Source organism: Plasmodium fragile (genome assembly GCF_000956335.1).
Source record: "Plasmodium fragile strain nilgiri unplaced genomic scaffold supercont1.60, whole genome shotgun sequence".
Lineage (NCBI taxonomy): Eukaryota > Apicomplexa > Aconoidasida > Haemosporida > Plasmodiidae > Plasmodium > Plasmodium fragile.
This window is the reverse complement of record NW_012192640.1, coordinates 80,023-98,735: the sequence shown is the minus strand read 5'-3', so window position 1 is coordinate 98,735 and position 18,713 is coordinate 80,023. Positions and strand designations below refer to the sequence as shown.

The 18,713-nt window shown below is 39.1% G+C and overlaps 7 protein-coding genes across 7 annotated transcripts; 4 read left to right on the top strand and 3 right to left on the bottom strand.

The window, feature by feature from the left end:
- Positions 1-2,340: 2,340 nt before the first annotated feature.
- On the top strand, positions 2,341-3,291 carry AK88_04350 (uncharacterized protein; the record flags this gene model as incomplete). The annotated part of the gene is made up of 4 exons (XM_012481960.1): positions 2,341-2,413; positions 2,641-2,714; positions 2,843-2,917; positions 3,079-3,291. 4 exons carry the CDS (start codon positions 2,341-2,343, stop codon positions 3,289-3,291), a joined length of 435 nt encoding a protein of 144 aa, XP_012337383.1.
- Positions 3,292-4,250: 959 nt separating this feature from the next.
- On the bottom strand, positions 4,251-5,816 carry AK88_04349 (uncharacterized protein; the record flags this gene model as incomplete). The annotated part of the gene is made up of 5 exons (XM_012481959.1): positions 4,251-4,313; positions 4,497-4,545; positions 4,629-4,724; positions 4,842-5,599; positions 5,751-5,816. 5 exons carry the CDS (start codon positions 5,814-5,816, stop codon positions 4,251-4,253), a joined length of 1,032 nt encoding a protein of 343 aa, XP_012337382.1.
- Positions 5,817-7,038: 1,222 nt separating this feature from the next.
- AK88_04348 (uncharacterized protein) lies at positions 7,039-7,917 on the top strand (the record flags this gene model as incomplete). The annotated part of the gene is made up of 1 exon (XM_012481958.1): positions 7,039-7,917. The coding sequence occupies one exon, from the start codon at positions 7,039-7,041 to the stop codon at positions 7,915-7,917; it is 879 nt and encodes a 292-aa protein (XP_012337381.1).
- Positions 7,918-8,280: 363 nt separating this feature from the next.
- Positions 8,281-9,729, bottom strand: AK88_04347 (uncharacterized protein; the record flags this gene model as incomplete). The annotated part of the gene is made up of 6 exons (XM_012481957.1): positions 8,281-8,343; positions 8,518-8,623; positions 8,834-8,979; positions 9,175-9,296; positions 9,451-9,511; positions 9,640-9,729. 6 exons carry the CDS (start codon positions 9,727-9,729, stop codon positions 8,281-8,283), a joined length of 588 nt encoding a protein of 195 aa, XP_012337380.1.
- A 2,924-nt stretch (positions 9,730-12,653) lies between these two features.
- AK88_04346 (uncharacterized protein) lies at positions 12,654-13,454 on the top strand (the record flags this gene model as incomplete). Its single annotated transcript, XM_012481956.1, has 3 exons — positions 12,654-12,741; positions 12,794-13,247; positions 13,379-13,454. The coding sequence occupies 3 exons, from the start codon at positions 12,654-12,656 to the stop codon at positions 13,452-13,454; spliced, it is 618 nt and encodes a 205-aa protein (XP_012337379.1).
- Positions 13,455-14,752: 1,298 nt separating this feature from the next.
- AK88_04345 (uncharacterized protein) lies at positions 14,753-15,833 on the bottom strand (the record flags this gene model as incomplete). Its single annotated transcript, XM_012481955.1, has 5 exons — positions 14,753-14,835; positions 15,003-15,075; positions 15,212-15,262; positions 15,452-15,499; positions 15,684-15,833. 5 exons carry the CDS (start codon positions 15,831-15,833, stop codon positions 14,753-14,755), a joined length of 405 nt encoding a protein of 134 aa, XP_012337378.1.
- A 1,152-nt stretch (positions 15,834-16,985) lies between these two features.
- AK88_04344 (uncharacterized protein) lies at positions 16,986-18,697 on the top strand (the record flags this gene model as incomplete). The annotated part of the gene is made up of 5 exons (XM_012481954.1): positions 16,986-17,163; positions 17,326-17,871; positions 18,020-18,142; positions 18,272-18,361; positions 18,558-18,697. The coding sequence occupies 5 exons, from the start codon at positions 16,986-16,988 to the stop codon at positions 18,695-18,697; spliced, it is 1,077 nt and encodes a 358-aa protein (XP_012337377.1).
- Positions 18,698-18,713: the final 16 nt, after the last annotated feature.

The following is an 18,713-nucleotide window of genomic DNA, read 5'->3' as shown; positions in this document are numbered from 1 at the left end:
GGATGTTTCGGCTCTGTAGCTCCCCTCTCCCCCCTGTGTGTGGCCTCCACCATTTTGCTGTCGAAGGTGGCGTAGAACTGAGAGGAAACTGGGGACACCAAAAGGTGTCCCCTAAATCCCCCCAAATTTTTTTTTCACAGTGTTGGTCTCCATTTGAGGCATTTACCACTCCTTTTGTCTTTATTCGTTTTCTTCTTTTTTCAATCACCCACAACATATTATTAATCCCAATTTGGCATACATGTAAACAAAATTGTAAAGTGTAATGTTGCACAATGCAATTCGAATGGTATCGCGTTAAAATGGTGCGTAAGTACCAGTTCGTTTCTTCAAAAAATAGCGTACAGCGTTTTTTCGAATAATACTTGCGAATTACGTTCGCTACGCAATGTATGAGGACAAATTACAAAGTGGAGGAAAGCACGAAAATTACTTTTTTTTTAAATAAGTTGTGTGCTCGTGAACTGTTTTCCTTTTGATCGCTCCGTTGCAGTTCTTGCATGTGCACTTGCTCGAAGCAGTAGCAAATTGGAATATCTGATGAGGCTAGCATACAAGCTTTACAGTAAGCAGAATGATGAGGCGGATGCATACTGTATTTAATTTAATGGAGGAAGTTCCCTTTTTTTTTATACCATCCTATCCTTGCTTAAAAATAGGCCACCAATATTTGTGTGTGTGTGTACTGTTAAATTAGGAGCCAATATGCTCCAGTCCAGTCGATGCACATGCAATGCGCTTCAATTTTTTTGGACAATTGAAATTGCTTCATCGCGGTTTTATAACGCTCATAACGAAGACGCAGTTTAGGCGGCAATGTACTTTCCCTAAACAGTTGCAACGCGTGTGTGCACATGGGAGGGAAATATTGCTGACCTTTTTGCGGTCACTTTTGTGTGCATATATTAAGGCCTGCTTGTGTACAATTTTGTGGGCACCTTAACATGCCGTGGAAAAATACACACACACGTAGGCGTGCCCAAGCAATAACCATCATTACAACACTTGGGGGAGTAATGTTTTTTTTCCCCAATTTATACCCATACGCATAAGGGTGGAAAGCAGGCAAGTATATGGAGGGAAAATTTGCCCACCAAGTTGCAGTACGCTTGCCTTGCATTTGTATCCCCATATCGTGTTTGAACTTTTTAGCATTTTTATTTAAGCCCATGCGGAAATAAAAATAAATATCCCAGGGAAGGGCATGCTCACGCTCATGGGAAAATGAGAACAAAAGGCGGGACAGCCAAAAAATGGACAATCACGATCGCATCCAAGTGAAAAGCAATCCAAATTGCTGTCTTTTGGGAAGTAGAAAATCAAGCGTGTGGCACTTCAGCATATTGTGTGTCTCACCATGCAAGCGCTGAATGAAAATTACACACAATTTTAAGGCACACACGGAAAAAAAATAAAATAATAAATCCTAAGAAAAGACTGCCACTTGTCCTTTCCCATGCGCTTGAGCGTAATTAACATTCTTAAGGCTAAACTGCGAGTAGAATTTCCACCCTACTTCCTAAATGCTTGCACGGATTTTATTACTTCCAACATAAAGAAAAAAATGGGGGGGAAAAAAAAATAATAAGAAATAACCAAAAAGTACTATAAAATAATTGCACACATTTTTTTTTTTTTTTTCCAATGCTAACTAAAAAAAAAAAAAAAAAAAAAAAAAAATATGAATTACAAATTTTCTTATTACACACAAATAGGAATATTGAATGGAAATTTAACATGGCTATTTGTTTTTTTTTTTTTTTTACTTCCCATTTGTCACTTAGGAAAATAACACGAAAATAAAAAGAGGAAAAAGCAAAGGATTAAGAAAAATATATATATTTAAAAAATACACTCCTTCGTTATGTCCTCTTTGTGAAATATGCTTAAAATGCATTACATAACATGATATGTAAATTTGCGTTCTATCTGTAGTTATATTTTCCATGGTGTGTTAAATTAAGATCATAAAGTGTATACTGTCATAAGTAACTATGCTCATTTATTCTCCATTATTTAACTTTATGCTTATAATTAAAACATATTTCTATTGTAAAACGGAATATTGAGCAGCGTGTGTTTATCCTTTATATGTTACACTTTTTTTCTTTTTTCTTGTTTTTTCTTGGGATACAATTTTCCGTGGAAAATTTTCCATACATATGAACGGGAAAAAAAAAAAAAAAAAAAAAAAAAAAATACGTATGCAAAGGCATATATGCATAAATATACCTTTATACATACACCTATTCGCTACAATTTGCGCATAATTCAAAGCAAAATCCAAACCGTTGTTTCTACACCAATTATACATTTCGAAAGAAATACCCAAACAGAAAAATGGGAAATATTGTATCCTGTTGTTCCCTAGACGAAAATAAAAAATACTTGAATGATGACGAAATATTGGAAAGTAATCATACGTAGAATTAAATCCCCTTCCGGGAAAAATCACTCGCCTCCACACAGTGTTACATGAGCAGTTTGGAGCACTCGAATGTGTGCGCAGTGAGTACGCATGTTTCCGACATGTGTGTATGTATACATGTATACATATGTATTTTCCCCTGTCCTGTCTTACTCATACGTGCATTACACGCGTCATGCCTTTTTTGTGTCCCCACTCTCCCCTATGTGTAGCCTTTTCCAACGGTGAGATAAACGAGTTTAAAAAGCGATTAAAGAACAACATCCAAATAATTGTCTTGCTACAGGTGAATAAATTTTGTTCTGCATTTGGAGGCGTCAAAAAAGGATGGGAGCCTGTTAAGTGTTTATCTGTTTGTGCTCTTGTCCATTTTACGAACTTTTTCTGTGCACTCATTTTTTTTTTTCTCCACAGGATGGCACAAAATTACCGTGTAACTTACAAGCCAATTTCAACGAAAAGACCCTGTGCATATCTTGCCATCAGAAGGTAACTAATTCAGCTCATTTTTTTTTTTCACAGTTGTCATATGACGACAATGACGAGAGTGCGTGCATACGAAAATGAACGTGATGGGGAGAGATCTGGATGCTAACGCCGGTCACTTCGCCACCGTCACACCACCCCTGTTATTGTAACCCTATTCCCAGGTGAGGATGATCAACTTCAGCGACATTCGATCTTTGCTGTACGGAGAAGAGCAGCTGAAGCGCGTGGAAACTCAAGCAAATTTGATCAACGACAACTGCTGCTTAGCTTTGCACTTAGACGACAGTGGAAACTGTATCCCCATAAAATTTGGAACATTGAAGGAAAAAAATCTGTTCATTTTTATTATGAGGGATTACAAGAAAATTTCCTGATTTCACTGATGAAGGCTTTTAAAAACAGTTTCTTTTTGGTTTCTTTCCTTTTTGCAAAATGATAACAAGTGCTTTATGCTTGCGTACTCTGACCAATCCTTGACAGCCCTATTTACATTTAATGTTTTTACGCCTGATGTTTTTCGTTAGCCCCCATCCCTTGTAACTCTATTAATTCATCCCCTTCTTCTCACCCGACAGCCGCCCTTTCGGCGTGCCGCGGGGAAGTAGGCCAATTAGTGCTATTATGTGTGTGTAAAAAAAAAAAAACTTGTGCATAATTATATATGCATAACTATGTGTACGTGATTATATGTGTGCAGTCGTATATGCACGCAAATTCGTTCACGTGCCCTGTGCATGTGTGTGTGTGTATCTGTTAAAGAAGACATTCATTTACGCGTCCAGGTTCGATGATTTTTTCACAAGTGTTAGATCGTTTTCTTTAATTTCGGGGGAAGAGTTATCCTCTTCGCCGTTTCTTCTCCTGCACTTCCCCCACCCTTTATTCATTTCGTGTTTCTTACCGTCCCTTTATAGCTCCATAGCCGTTTTATCCCCTCGAAATATTTTTAAATAAAACTGATTTAAAATATTTTGATCAGTTTATTTTTTTGTTTCCCTCAACAAGATGAAAATATAAACTTGAGCCAATTATATTTTCAGATAATTAACCGACCATTTCTTTTTTTTTTTTTTTTTTTTTTTTTTTTTTTTTTTGCACACATGAATAATTAATGTTTAATATGGTAACAACTGTCTTTACAAAAAAAAAAAAAATTAAAACAAAATAATGTTGCGAAAAGAGTAGCGAATTATAGGAGAGACACAACTGATGTTGCAGAGATGTCGCAGTTGGGGAGAAACAGGCGTACTTTTGGAAGTAGCCAAAGTTGCAATAGCTGTTTTTCCCCAATTAGCTCGTTCTGCAACTCTCCACGACGGTAAAATAATTCCCTTCAGTACAGGAGCTCCACGCTGATGGTCAATTTGAGGGCCTTTTCATTGAAATAGGCTTTGATCTGCGCCAACGGGGGGGAGGCAAAGCAACGGAAAGAATATGATCATTTTTTTTTTTCATTTTGACAATTGCTATACTGTTCAAACTGAGCAGTTGTAGCGGTAAAAGAAAACACTTATGCACATGAGGGGGTCTACGATCCTCCCTGGAAAACGCTCAAAGCTCGCGTTGGCTGGGTCCTTACATTATCGCTTAAGTTTTGCTTGAAGCTCAAAGTCATGCAGTCATCGGGTCTGTAAAAAAGAGAATATGCACATGTGTGGATGTACATATATACACGTAACTTTTCGACGCAACAAGCATTTGTTGACATTACCTGCTAGACACATATATCTGAACGGTGTTGCCTTTTTTCAAAATTTCCAATTCTTCGTATGAAATGCTGTTAAAGGTGACGATGATATGGAGGTATCTGTTGGGGAAAAAGGGGAACACATATAGTTAACGTCATGCGGGGGAAAAGAGGTGTGTATGCGTGGGGGTAAACTTTTACAATTTAGCGCTCATTTTTCCTCTTTTGAACTGTGACCTGTCAATAATTGTGTAATGATACGACTTCACCTGCCTCGGGATGCGCCCCTGTTGACTGTCATCATTTTTTTCCCGTTTGGTGGTTCTGACCGACTGTATATCATTCAGTATGTTACTGGACGCCTCGTGTATTTTTATTTCGTTTTTCCCTTCCTTCTCCTTTGTATCATTACTCTTAAGCTGTTTTTGACTTAACATGTTATAAAATTTTATGTCACTTTCGTCCAACGATGTGGAGTCTTCTGTGTGTAATGTGCCATCTACACAATGCGGATTTAAAAAATGTTTCGTCTTAGGGACATATCCCAAATCGTTATATTTGAAGGAGTTGCCATTTATGCGTACATCACTCCTAAGCATTTGTTCTGACTCATTTAATATTGTTAATATTTTTTGAACAATTTTATTTTTAAAATATATATTGTGGAAATGCTTGTGGATGTCCGAGTGGATAACAGCTTCTGCGTACATGTCTCTGGAGCTTTCTCCTTTTATTTTACACGTACTAATAGGAATGTGGTCGTAATTTACTTCTTCCAGATTGGTAGGGAAATTCTTGGGGAGTGTGGGCGCTTTCATTTTGCTGCTGTGATATACATACACATAATAATCACACATTTTCTCTTTGTGTTCACTGGCCTTTGTCTTGATTGACACCTTTTCCATGTCCGTCACGATGCAGAAGCAGAACTTTGGTTTGATCGGCTTCTGCTGTTTTATGTTCCCCATGTGTTTGTCCATAAATTTGTCGTACGCCTAAAAAGAAGGGCAAAAAAGAAAACGAGGCATCACAGGTTTCTTACGTGTGGTGTATAATGACATGGTCAAAGGAAAAGATGCATCTGGTGCAGAGGATACACTTCCTGTTCCCCCTGCCTGTCATTATTTTGTAGTCCTTCCTCCTCACCTGCTTATCACTTTTGTGCAAATCGTTTAGGGCGTCCCAAATGCACTGCGCGCTTTTTAAATCCATTTTGACGAGGGTAATGTTGTGTAATGGGACACAGTAGAGTTACGCTTCACCAGTTCTGGTACCAAGAAAAGGGGGGGGGCGGGGGGATATTTTTTGTGCAAGATTTCCCTTCTGTTTCTCAAATTAATCACAGTCAAGACGAAGAGACTTAAAAGACATGATGTAAACGCACATGTGTTCCTTTTCACAAAAAGCACACATTGCATTTCGTGCCCCCCTGAGCGGTTGCAATTGTGATATAGCACAACAGCCGTGTCAATTATGCACCTTAGAAAAACGGGTGAAGAGAATTGTCTATATTGTTTGTCACATCGGGTGAGCTGGACACAAAATGTGCATCCGTTGCGCTTCTCAAATGGGCCTACATAAATGGCGCGTTTGATTCGTTCGGCAATATTATGTTAACCAAATTGTGTGTGCATGCCTCAGCTGCTACTAAATATTGCTTGGCGCCCTTTTCTCTAATTTGTGGTCACCCTATAGAGGTCAAATTAAATCCGATGCAACTCACGCGTCGCGCCTAAGCTGCAAACGTACAAAAAATCGATCGGGCAGAAAAAATATATAAGTACAATTGTTCGAAAGAGACAAATCGGTAAAGCGGAGAAGCGGAAATGCGATTTAGAAGTGCTCCACGAATTTCATCAATATGGACATAAGAAAGGAATAGTGTTTGTTTGTTTATTTATTTTTTTTTTTTTCCACGCCTTTTCTACACATACAGAGGGGGGAAGATTAAATGCATGCGGACAAAGCAAAACGATGCGCGTTGGGGGAATTCATCCCCATTTGAAAAAATGTGTCATGCCACGTGGCATGTTTGTATTACTACAGAGAGAGGAGAAAAACAAATTGAACGGGTCGCAGCAGGGGGCTGAAACGAAACCGATTCGAAGGAGAACCGACTGGAAGTTTAACCGCCAGTGGGCGCAAGATTAGCAAGATGAGAACCCAAGTTTCTTTACACGCTCCCTTACCCCCCAAAAGTGAATCACACCAAAACAGTGTCAGAAAAATTAATATGGCAACATGAGGGAGGAAAAAGGAAAAAAACAAATTAAAAAAAAAAAAAAAAACAAAGCTCTTTTTAAAGTTGGGAGAAGGCTAACATTTCTACACTCTCAAAAAGCAAGCTTTCTGCCAGCACGCAGAGCAGCCGCTTTTTTTTTTTTGTTGTTTGTTTTTTTCCAGATCCTTTTCTCCCTTCCTTATGTGTGGAGTTATGTTTCCCCTGTTCAGTAGGTGTATAAAAAAAAACTTCCTCTTCCTAACAAGTAAAAAATGCATAAACACAAATGTAAGGCTACGAAATCCTTATTACAGAAAAAAGGGTTTCTGGGAATGGAGGAGAAGAATTATTCATAGGTACAACGAAAGGAGATATATCAGGAAAGGCATAAGACCAAAGATACAAAAGAAAGATGAAGAAAATGTAAAAAATAGAAAGGACGATGTATATTGGACGTTTAAAGTATATCAGTTAAAAATAAGTTTGCGAAATTTATATAACTTTGCTAGACTCATTAAGGGGTTACACCTGGAGGATGCCATCGTCTATTTAGAAGCCATCCCACAAATAAGAGTAAATCACATTCTAAACTCTTTATTAAATTCGAAGGAAAAAATTGTAAACAAATTTAATGGAGATGTATCTCGTCTTTATATTGACAATGTGCAGATACACTACAACACACCCATGAAGTTTATCAAGTACCATGCGTTAGGGCATTTTGGGTTAGTGAAAAGTTACAGGAATACTTTTACCTATACTATTAAACAAATGAATTTAGAAGAATTTTACCACAAAATTTTTATCCGTGGAAATGTCCCTCGCACTCTGTCTCATAATATGAGGTTATATTTTCATCAGGATAGAATCAACATGGAAAATTTAATTCAATGGTATCCTTACATTTGTGCCAACTCCAGGTACTACTTCAGGGAAAAGTTACGTTACCTTAATAATACCTACCAGTTTGATTATTACAAATCTAGGCGCGCTTGGATAAAAAATTATTTTAGTAATGTGGAAAGAAGGACGATGGAGTTGAAGATGCAGAGGGGGCTGCTCAACGATGGCTCTACCTCCTCAGTAGTATGATGAGAAGTCTCTAAAACAACATATGTACTGTTTATGACCCCTCGTTTTGTCATGCCTTCGCTTGGTGTTACTGTGCATATTCGACGGCCTACCATCTTACACACGCACACAAAAACGCACCCGTGTCGATTTACCGCTTATAATTAAAAGTGGATATATTTTTTTTTTGTTTGTTTGTCTTGTTGAAAGTTAAACACAAAAAAAAAAAAAAGCAGCAGCAGGGGTGTAAAGGATAAACACAGTCCAGCACCCCTGGGGACTAACTTCCGCGCCAATGCCGCAGAATATTAAAAAAAATATCAGATAAAAAAAAAAAAAAATTAATAAACATGAGATGGAAAAAGGGAGCTTGTACAAAGCGGCTCATAGTTCATCAACATTAAATTTCTCGCCGCGTCCTTCGTCAAATGGGGTTATGATGACGCCCTGCGGATGGAACGAGGGAGGGAAAGTTTCATTCGCATGTAGTAGTTAGCGTGTAATCGAATGGGTGCATACGCGGGAGGTTACACACGCGGGAGGTTACAAGCACGGAACGTTACACACGGGGCTGATGAACCCCCACACACATGCAGTCTCGGCGCGTTCTCTTCGCCTTACCGATTTGGCCTTCCACTTCTGCTCACTGCGCGGGTAAGTATATCTCATAATGCATGCCTCCAGGTGGTACAAAATTGGGCAGTTGTGGCAATTGTATTGATTAAATCTACAACGGGGAGGGGGTAAGGAGAGAAAATGGAAAGAAAAATGCATCTCGTTGCGTAGGGAAGGAATCTGATAGAAATGTGGCAGGGCTACTCCAGTCTTATTCGCAAATTCAGTGCTGACGCCACCATGTGTGCAACAAAAAAAAAAAGCCGAATAGAAAAGGAACGCCCATGCGTGACTTGCTTCCTCCTCAGTGCATCATTATTACTCATAGCTTTTGCTAGTGGAGACATATCCATTGTGATCCACGCTCTTTAGGTAAATATTTTCGCCCACTGACCAGTAGGGATTGGCTTTTTTCTTTTCACAAATGACTTGAAATTTACCCAACTCTTTACTCTGATGAACACTTAGCTGTGGTGCGAAGAGGGCAAAAAAAAAAAGCGATGAATGAAATGAAGGTAGAATGGATGGTTCCCATTTGACATTTAACCTGACGAGGCAGTCACTCATGTGCTCATGTAGATACTTGCATACACACATTCATATAATGTCGCATGTACAGTTTTCTATGTAAACGCGTGAGCAACCCCCGTTTTCTCATCTCACTTCATAATTGTTAGAAAGTATCGAGTCGTGCGAGGAGCCCATCAAGTATCCGTTCGACTTGACATGCTTCAGCGTAATGATTTCGTCGCAGCTTATTTTGTTTCCTGTGAAGCTCTTCTCCTCTACGTTGAGGGGGAAATAGGAAGTGCAAAAATGAAAATAAAAAAAACGTTATATACGTATTGGTTCAGTGTAACATCTTCCCCCATCGCTACACATTCCAGGATGGCGCTTCTCTCTTTTATTAGTGGCCTCCTTTTCTTCTTCGCTTTGTACCATCATAAATGTTAACTGTCCACAAGAGGTTTTCCTCGTTCTTGTTAGTCGTTACTGCAGTCTTTGGGGGGGAAAAATAAGAGCAATGATGTGCGGGGGGCGGACAGTACGAGGTGGAGATATACAAGATTGTGTATGCATGCAACGGTATATGTGCTTGTACAGAGCATATCACTTTTACGACTTGACAGTGTGACAAGAGGAGGAAAGAACGCATCCATAAATGTAGACGCTCTGTCTCATAATCGTAAAAAGATTTCCTCCATAATACAAATCCATTCTGCTGCGAACATGTGGACATTTTTTAATTTCTCTTTCGGTGCATTACCACTAGTTGGTTTCCTGACCCAGTTCCCCATTTCATATCCGTGGAAAACAGTCTTTCAAAAAAAAAAAAAAAAAAATGAATAATGAAATGAGCGTTTCGACAGTAAAAACACACATGGGTGGGTAGAATGGAACTCAATGGGACACACAGCCAAATGGACAATGATCAAAAGGTGTGCCATCAGTCACTCTCTTCTCATGGAAAAAAAAGGACATGGTGTTTATTTATTAAATTTTTTTTTTTTTCTACGCCCTCCTTGGCTAGTTACTATTTGTTTTCATTACTTGTATGACGTTCCAACGTTTTCTAAAATGATAGAACTGCCATCTGTTACATAAAGACAACTATGCACTTTAAAAAATAAAAAAGAGAAAAAAAATACCCCAACAAAAAAGCGAAAATAATTCATCTTAATGTTGTTTGTCTACTAATTATGTGTTAATGCTGTGATAATTTTTTTTTTTTTTTCAAGTGTTAATTTATCAACGTTCTGTTAGCTACAATGTGTATATAAGGTGGGGTGGATATTCCCATATTCATACATATATATAATGGGCAGGCACATAACCGTACAAATTGATGCTACTATATGTGTAGCATACATGTGAAGCCTTTAAAGGTGCGAGGGGAACTAATGAATTGTGGAAAAGGATGGTATCTCTCTCACAGCACAAATGGCGTACAGGTTAAAATTGTAAAAAATGACAAAAATGGGAAAAATCATAAAAACCAAAAAACTACAAAAATGGAAAAAATAGAGCAAATATAGCAAAAACAAATAAACCCTTTTTTATGTAAACCATGTACAGGTAAAATTAAGAAAAAATTTCTCCAAATTTTAAGGTAAAATGTTCCATCAAGTGGCAAAAAAGTATGTATATATATATATATAAAAGAAAAAATAGCATTATATTTATAAATAATTCAAGCTGAGAATAGAATAATGGGGCGAAGAAAAAAAAAAAAAAAAAAAGGGACGGGTGGAAAAAGCAGTCCTCAATAAAAGCATACTTATGTATATACCCCCAATGCAAAAGCCATAAACCGTATATGTTATTTTGGCAATAATAATTTATGCACTTTTCATTTTCCCGCCCTTTTTTTTTTTTTTCCTGAGAGCTTGAGGCCCAAGCTGCCTCGAAATGCATTTCAAACAGGGGAAAAGTAAACGATTTGTGCGAAGTAGGCCTAAATAGCATCAACGTCACTTTTATTTAGCGCCTTGAGGTGAAGGTGCGCGAAAAACAGGGCCCTTAACAACCTTTGTGTATATTACTTTCACATCATGTCAATTGGAGGATTCACCCCTACGCGGACGCAGTTACTTTGATTTTTATTTTGGGGATGAGGATTTCTTCGCTTACGCGTTGTTGCAACGTTACGTTGTAATGCACGCCCTGGTGCCTATTTACCCTGAACACGTTAAGTATACAAATGCGAAAATGCATAAACGCACAAGTGTACAAGGTTCCAAGCAGCCCATGGACTACATATACCCAGTCCGTAGCCCCGTCTAAATCTGGCCACATGAGTTTCAAAACCTTTGAAGGGAACTATACCCACATAGCGGCCCCTAAAAGGTATTTACAAAATTTGGGCGCACATCCAATTGAGGAAGGCCACATTTTTTCTCTCCCTCTTTTTCCATTACCCACGTAGTGTTGGCGCGTGTTGAAGGTAACACGCCTTTTTCCCCGCAGTGCAAACAGTTGGCCTATTTGGGGGGAAACATATACATTTATATAAATAATATTAATACCCCGATGCATCTTATATATTGGCGCCCCCAATGCGCCCCCTTTTTTTGTACATCTCCGCCTGGTTATAAAAATCAACGAATGGGTTTCCTCCTATGGCCTTGCATACAGCGTATAAAAAAAAAACATACAAACAAGCATATATAATATAGTTACGAAAATTACCATACAATGCGTACCAAATTGCGCACGCACGGGTAGCGATAAAATATACTGCCAAGCTCATAGGGGGGAAAAACATTGCAAGTACGAATAATTAAATGGAAAAAATAATTTTTTTGTAACCTTCAAAGGGCATTTTTCTGGCGTGTACCCCATCCATTTCCGTTTTGCTGCAGCTACGGATGAAAAGAACGCTTCTATAAAAAGAAAAAAAATAATAATAATAAATAAAAAAACAAAACATATACTTTGTACATACATATATATGTATATATACATAGCATGCACGTACATACTTGCATAAAGCGATATGTTCCAGTTATATACCGTCGCACCAAGTTCTAAACTGCAGCATAGGATTTTCCAAACAGTCAAGCCCCCCCCTCACGCAAACGGAAGTAAACACTTGCACGTATGTACCCATGTGCGCTCGTGCATATTTTTGTAGCTTCCTATATGACCCCAAATTGACGGCGCTATATAAAACGGGCGTAGCCTTCTTTTGAAGAAGCAAGCACGTACCGACCGAATGGGAGATTAAAATATGTGATATCCACTCTCTGCGCTTTTTACAACTGTGCACATTCGTTTCGAAAGTAAAGAAAGATTGGCGGACGTTCGCTTAACGAAGAAGCTGTGAAGAAGCCTGCATTGTTTTCCACCTCGGTGCCGAAGTGGCCTTTTCAAAAATAGATACATGCACATATTTTGTGTTGGACGATTTTGAGAAGCGAAGAAAAAGGAGGAAAAAAAAAAAAAAAAAGAAGAAAACCGCGCAGAACAACTCCCACTTGTGTTTCAACGGACGTGTATATTTCCCAGGTGTATCGCTGTCCGCCAACCGCTTATCGTACAACGTACCCCCTTCCGCTGTGTCCCGCGCGTCTCCCCTCAGTTTTTCCGCATTTCCATTTTAGCATTCTGTTATCACCTACTGTTGCCCTCCCGAACGCACCATGGAGGACAAAATGGAAGACGCAGGGGCCGTTTTCGTCGACTTGGACAAAGTGCACGACGAAGAAACGAAGCAGCTTTTCGATTTTGGTGAGAAGAAAAAAAAAAAAAAAAAAAAAAGAAGTCACAGAAAAGATTGAAGAAGTAATCATTGACGGAACAGGGAAGGTATTTGAAAGAGGAGCAGTGTACCCATACGATGAACTCTTACATAGAATACAAGATTTAGTAAATAAGCACAATATAGATTTGTGTATATCGAAAAAGTATACCATTAAACCACCACAAGTTGTTAGGGTTGGTTCTAAAAAGGTCGCATGGATTAACTTTAAAGATATATGTACTATTATGAACAGAAATGAAGAACACGTTTTTCATTTTGTATTAGCCGAATTGGGAACGGAGGGGTCCATAGCAGGAGAGGGACAGTTAGTTTTAAAAGGAAAGTATGGACCGAAACATATCGAAGCCTTGTTAAGAAAATATATTACTGAATATGTCACGTGTCAAATGTGCAAAAGTCCAAATACAACCATGGAGAAGGATAGCAGAACTCGACTTTTCCACCAGCATTGTAATGCTTGCGGGGCTAAGAGGTTAGTTTTTTCTTTCTTTCCATTGCACTATTATGTGACAGCTAGCCAGTTTGTAATGATATTGCCCATTGGCATGTTTTTTACGCCCCCGTTTTACACATTTATTACTCCCCATTTGTATCCTTTCACAGATCTGTCACCACCATTAAGAGTGGTTTCCACGCCCTGGGAAGAGGTGAAAGAAGAAAGGCAAAGCATACCAATTGAGGTCATCAAACAGATGGCATACAGAAAACAGTTAGGTTCGCTCAGAAGGATACCAGTAGCCCCAATTTTTAGTACTTGCCTCTCATGAGCGACATTAGGAAAGAAGAACAGATTTTAAAATGATTTTGCAAATTCGTGGGTCCCATGTATTATGCCCTTTTTACATGACGCTGCGTGTACGTAGACCCCCATGTGAAGATCCATTTTTTGTTAAACTTTTCACGCAAGGCAGCCATGGTGTGAATTCTCAATGAGCACAACCGATTTAGAATAAGAATGGTGCATGCAAAAGTGAAAAAGGAATTGTTTTGTCAGGCAATAAATAACGCGTCGCCGTGAGGAGACAGACGGGGGAGAAGAACAGACTAACCTATGTGACGTTCCATTGCACAGCATGCAAAAAATATCTGTTTATACGCATGTGTATATATGTACTCACATGCAAATATGATTTGCAGGTGATCATCTACGTGGTGATTCAATTCGTTAAGTACCTTATCCTATGGGTAGTGCTGTGCGAAAAGGCCGCATCATAGCTTGTGGTGTACCTTTTTGAGCAAATGTGCACCGTTGCAGGTGCAGCTTCCTCTGAGACTTCACCCCTCTGTGAAAACCAGTCCCTCCTTGATGGTGCTTGTAAATTTAGCAAAAGTAACACTCATGCTCCTTGCTCCCCGTCCCTTTCGCTTTTTAGTTCAACGTGGCTATATGTATATATATGTATGTATTTATTTCTTCATATTTATGTAGCCGCTCCAACGTGGCAAGCGTGCGCACATGTCATACATACGTGGGCATGCATGAGCGCCCAGCAGTTAAAAAAAAACGAGTAAAAAAAAAAAAAAAAAAAAAAAAAAAAATTCCCAATTTTTTTTTGAAAAAAAACGAGTAAAAAAAAAAAAAAAAAAAAAAAAAAAAAAAAAAAAGCTAATGCAGCAGATGTTCGCACGTGTACATATGTACATGCCCCATATGTACGCAGGCGTCCATGTGTGTATGCGTAGCTCATGCAAACATAATTTTTATCGCAAAAACATTTCCCCTTTTTTAAATTAACAACCTCAACGTTATCACTAATGTATATTTTTGTTTCAATAGTATCTGTTTATGTGTATTACCTGCGCAAGGCGCACACATACACATGTAAGTAAATATGTACATATAGGTATATATATACATATATGCGCAGGATCGTATCCCTCCAATTAAGTACACCCTGCACATCAGCTCAATTAAACGCATCATTTCAAATTGTGATGAACGGGGTCCTCTTACTAACACTTGTTATATGGGAAGCTTCATGAAGCTTTCGCGTCTTCGTCTTTGGGGGGCGAATCCCCATTCAGAACTTTCTTCGAATCGTTAACTATTATCTCGTTACCTGATTTAGCAGAAATGGAGAGACGATAAAGTGGGGGGGGAAGAAAAGTGGTCATATTAAGGAAAACGCTATGGAGAGTAGCGAATGTGTGAACAGCCGATATCCTGTTAGTCCCTTTTTTGAGTTCTTTTTTTTCTTTTTTTTTTTTTTTGCTGATGGTATGTTACTCTTGTAGAGTATGTAGGAGGAGAGCTTCGTCTTTCCACTAAAGTCAGCGTAGTCGTACACACTGGCATTGTTCTTCGAAGGGAAGAAAATTTGGTTGATGTTAAGGATAAAATGAGCAAGCATGGGTAATCTACGTGACTGGTTATAATTTTTTGGTAAACGCGTTGCACATATTTTAAAATGATGAGTCAGGCAATTTCAAATTTACGTGGTCTTTGATTTGAACATCGGCTCCGTTTTCTATCAGCAGTTTGACGATCTGAAGCATCAGTTCGAGGGTTAGGGGTAGTAAGTTTTTTACATGTGAGGCAGAGGTGCAAAGGAAGGCTTATAAAGGTTTATGTTATGCATGTCAACAGGTGCTTATATGCCCATATATACAGTTATGAGGGGGGCAGCAATGGTTGAAAGTGTTTGAAGTGTTAGAAGCGTTGTGTCAAAACATTACGTCGTAGTGCTTGTTTATTATGGCGTAAAAGATGGGGCTCTGTCCCTCCTGCAGTGGGTGAAAGTGGCATTTTGGGGTGGGTTTTTGTTAGCTATTTTCGTATGGAAAGTGTCTCATTCACATGCGCGGTATTGGATGTATGAAAAAATGCACCAAACTGGTAAACGCTTGGCGAGAATCCCTTCTTATATCGTAAGGGGCCTTCTTTCCTGCTCCACGCTTTCGTTCGTACATTGTCTGTTATGTCCACGTTGGCATTATTTTCGATGAGGAATTTAGCAATGTTTAGGTGGCCATATTTGACGCTAATATGAAGAGGAGATATCCCGTTGGCATCCTTATGATTTATGTTACTTCCCTTTTTCAAAATTATCCTAGCCATCTTTAGGCTTCCATTCCGGCAACTGTACCAGAAGGCTGTTCTGTTATGCTGTCTCGGCACACACATAAAAAAAAGGTTGGGGTAAATGGGGTGAAGCTTCATTTGGAGATTGTAATAATTATTTTTGGCGTGCAACAAAAAAGGATGATTACCCCCTTTTGTATGTTGTAACATTTGGAGCATGATCACACTGCAAATATGAATTTCCCAATCGTGTTAGAGAGTACACATTGTCATACTCCCGTAGGTTCATATGCCTGGCCTCATTTAAACTCGCGTGAAACATGTATTAATTCCATTTTACCGGAGGCTGGACGTAATCCCCCAGAGGAATTTGCATCTTAGACAAGGAAACGACATCTTCGTAAATTCCTATTAAAAAATGTCGTTAAATGTGGTTAAAGGTGGCAAAGTGGTGGAGCGTCATCGCGACCGGGTCGCCCAAGTGGTGGGTTAGCAATTTCTCAACAAAAAAAAACGCAATTTCATAGCCCAGAATATAACAATATAACAGAGGGTTCACAACAAAATCAACGAAAATAGGACACTAACCTTTCCTGGCTGCTACGAGCAATTTTACTCTCTCTTCCTGGGGAAAACATGTAGTCGTATAGAAAGCGTTACTTTTTTTTTTTTTGAACCGTGTATGTAGCATGGAAATGTGTGTAGGCGTCTATTCGCTTATGCAGAGCTTATCTTGTCCATGCTGTTCGTTTTTAACCGTTGCCATGGCTTCCGCGTAATGGGAACGCGAACGACATAAGGGGGGCAATTCCAAAGGGTGCTTCTGTTCGTTACGTTACTTCAATATTCTTGACATAGGACTTTCAATGGGATTTTTTTTTTTTTTTTCTTAAATTCGCACGACATTTTTTTTTTGCGCCATTTTTCAAGTCTCTCTTTCCTGTAGACGCCAATAATTTTAGCCACAATATCCTTCCCCAATTTATGCTCCTCCCTTTGCGAAAATTAATTTATCGGTTTCTTCCCCTTTTTATGTGCACAATATAAAGGGAGGAGTTCGCAAATATGTTTGTTCACCAATCTGTGTGTGCATGTTGAAGCGAATTAAACTTCTTCTCAACACATTCGTACATATGTGCGGAAGTCCATCCTTTTTCATTCATTCGTTCATTCACCCGTAACTACAAAATGGGACGAACAAAGGACATGAAGAAGTCCTTAAAATTGGTGAAAGACAATGGAGAGTCCTCAAACACGCTAGGGGACTACACGGGCGTGGGAACTGTGACATTTTATCTTAACAAAAAAGGGAAAACAACGGAGAAGTATTACGGAAATATCTTCCAAGGAAAAAAACACGGATATGGTTGGACATATTTTATCCCATTGTTAAGAAACATCGTTTTTTTTTTTGTTTTTTTATATTTTCTGAACGCGCTTATGGGCCACTTCACTTTTGGCTCCATTTCCACATAAGCGTAGATCTCATTAGGTGTCTCCTTTTTTTTCCCCCCCCCCTTCCCAATAGGTGAGTATAACTACCAGAATGGAGATTTTTACCAAGGGCTGTATGAGCACGGCAAGAAGAACGGTATCGGCACTTATTTTTACAACATGAACGACAGGCAGGAAAGAGGCATATGGAGAGGGGGGAAGGGAACAGACCATGAGAGTAGTGAGGAGGAGGACAGCAGCGACGATGAGAAGAGGGACGAAGAGAACAGCGATGATGAAAAGGAAAACGACGAACAGGACGATGAGCAAAATGAGAAAAATGGAAAAGACGCGGATAGTGAGAAGGACACAAGTGAGGAGGAAGGTGAAAATGACCAAAATGGAAGCGATCAAAGTGGAGACTCCACAAGTGGAGCAGACAAAAGCGAAGGTGACGCTGAACAGAGCGACCGGAATGAACAAGACAAGGAGAAGAGCGCAAATATGGATGGCTATCAAAATACTAAGAAGGGGAATAAAGCAGCTGATAATGAAAAAAAAGCCTCTAAAAAGTTGCTACATCTTATGCAAAAATGGAAAGACACAAAAATGAAACAAGAAACGATTATCCCCACAAAAGGTAATTACACAAATAAGTTAGCGCTATACCTCCCGGGGTGGTGTCCTCTCAATTATTCGTGTGTTTGGTCATGGCCCGTTCTAGAGTTTCACCATTTTGTACATTTTCTTGCATAGACGTGCGCATGTTTTTGTATATACACCTGCAGAGAACGGGAGCTTCTACTATGGGCACTACGCCAACGGCCTCAAGCACAACGAGGGAATGATGTTGTACAGAAACGGGGACGTGTATGTAGGCGGCTGGAAGTTTGGGAAGAAGAACGGATGGGGTTATAATAAGACAAGAGCGTATGCAGTGTACGCGTATTTTACCTACTCATGTAATGTACATAAGCGAAGTGACCATTCGTTCGGAATACGTCAATGTCCATCACAAACAACCCCTTCCCCCCTCGCAGGAAGATACACGTACAAAAAGTGCAAAAGCGTTCTGGAAGGACATTGGGAAGACGGATATTTAACGCAAGGGAAATGGATCCTACCAAATGGTTTGTTACATTATTTTATTTTATTTTTTTTTTTAATGACAACGTTTTGCTGATGGATCGATCAGCTGTGGTGGAGATATAAAGCTGCGCGTTGAACATATACCCCCTATTGTAAAAGAATCCCACTTTGTGGACCCCTCTGACCCCCCCACACACACGTGCACTTTTTTTCATCCTGCCTGCTCCCCCCCTTTAGGAATGTACTTTGTGGGAAACTTTAAGAATAATAAGCCTTCCGGAGATGGCGTCTGGGCATTTGCGGACCGAACACAATTAAATGTTTTTTATTATGAAGTTAAACAAGTAAATATGAGAGAATATGAAAATGAGATATGAAAAATGAGGATGAGTA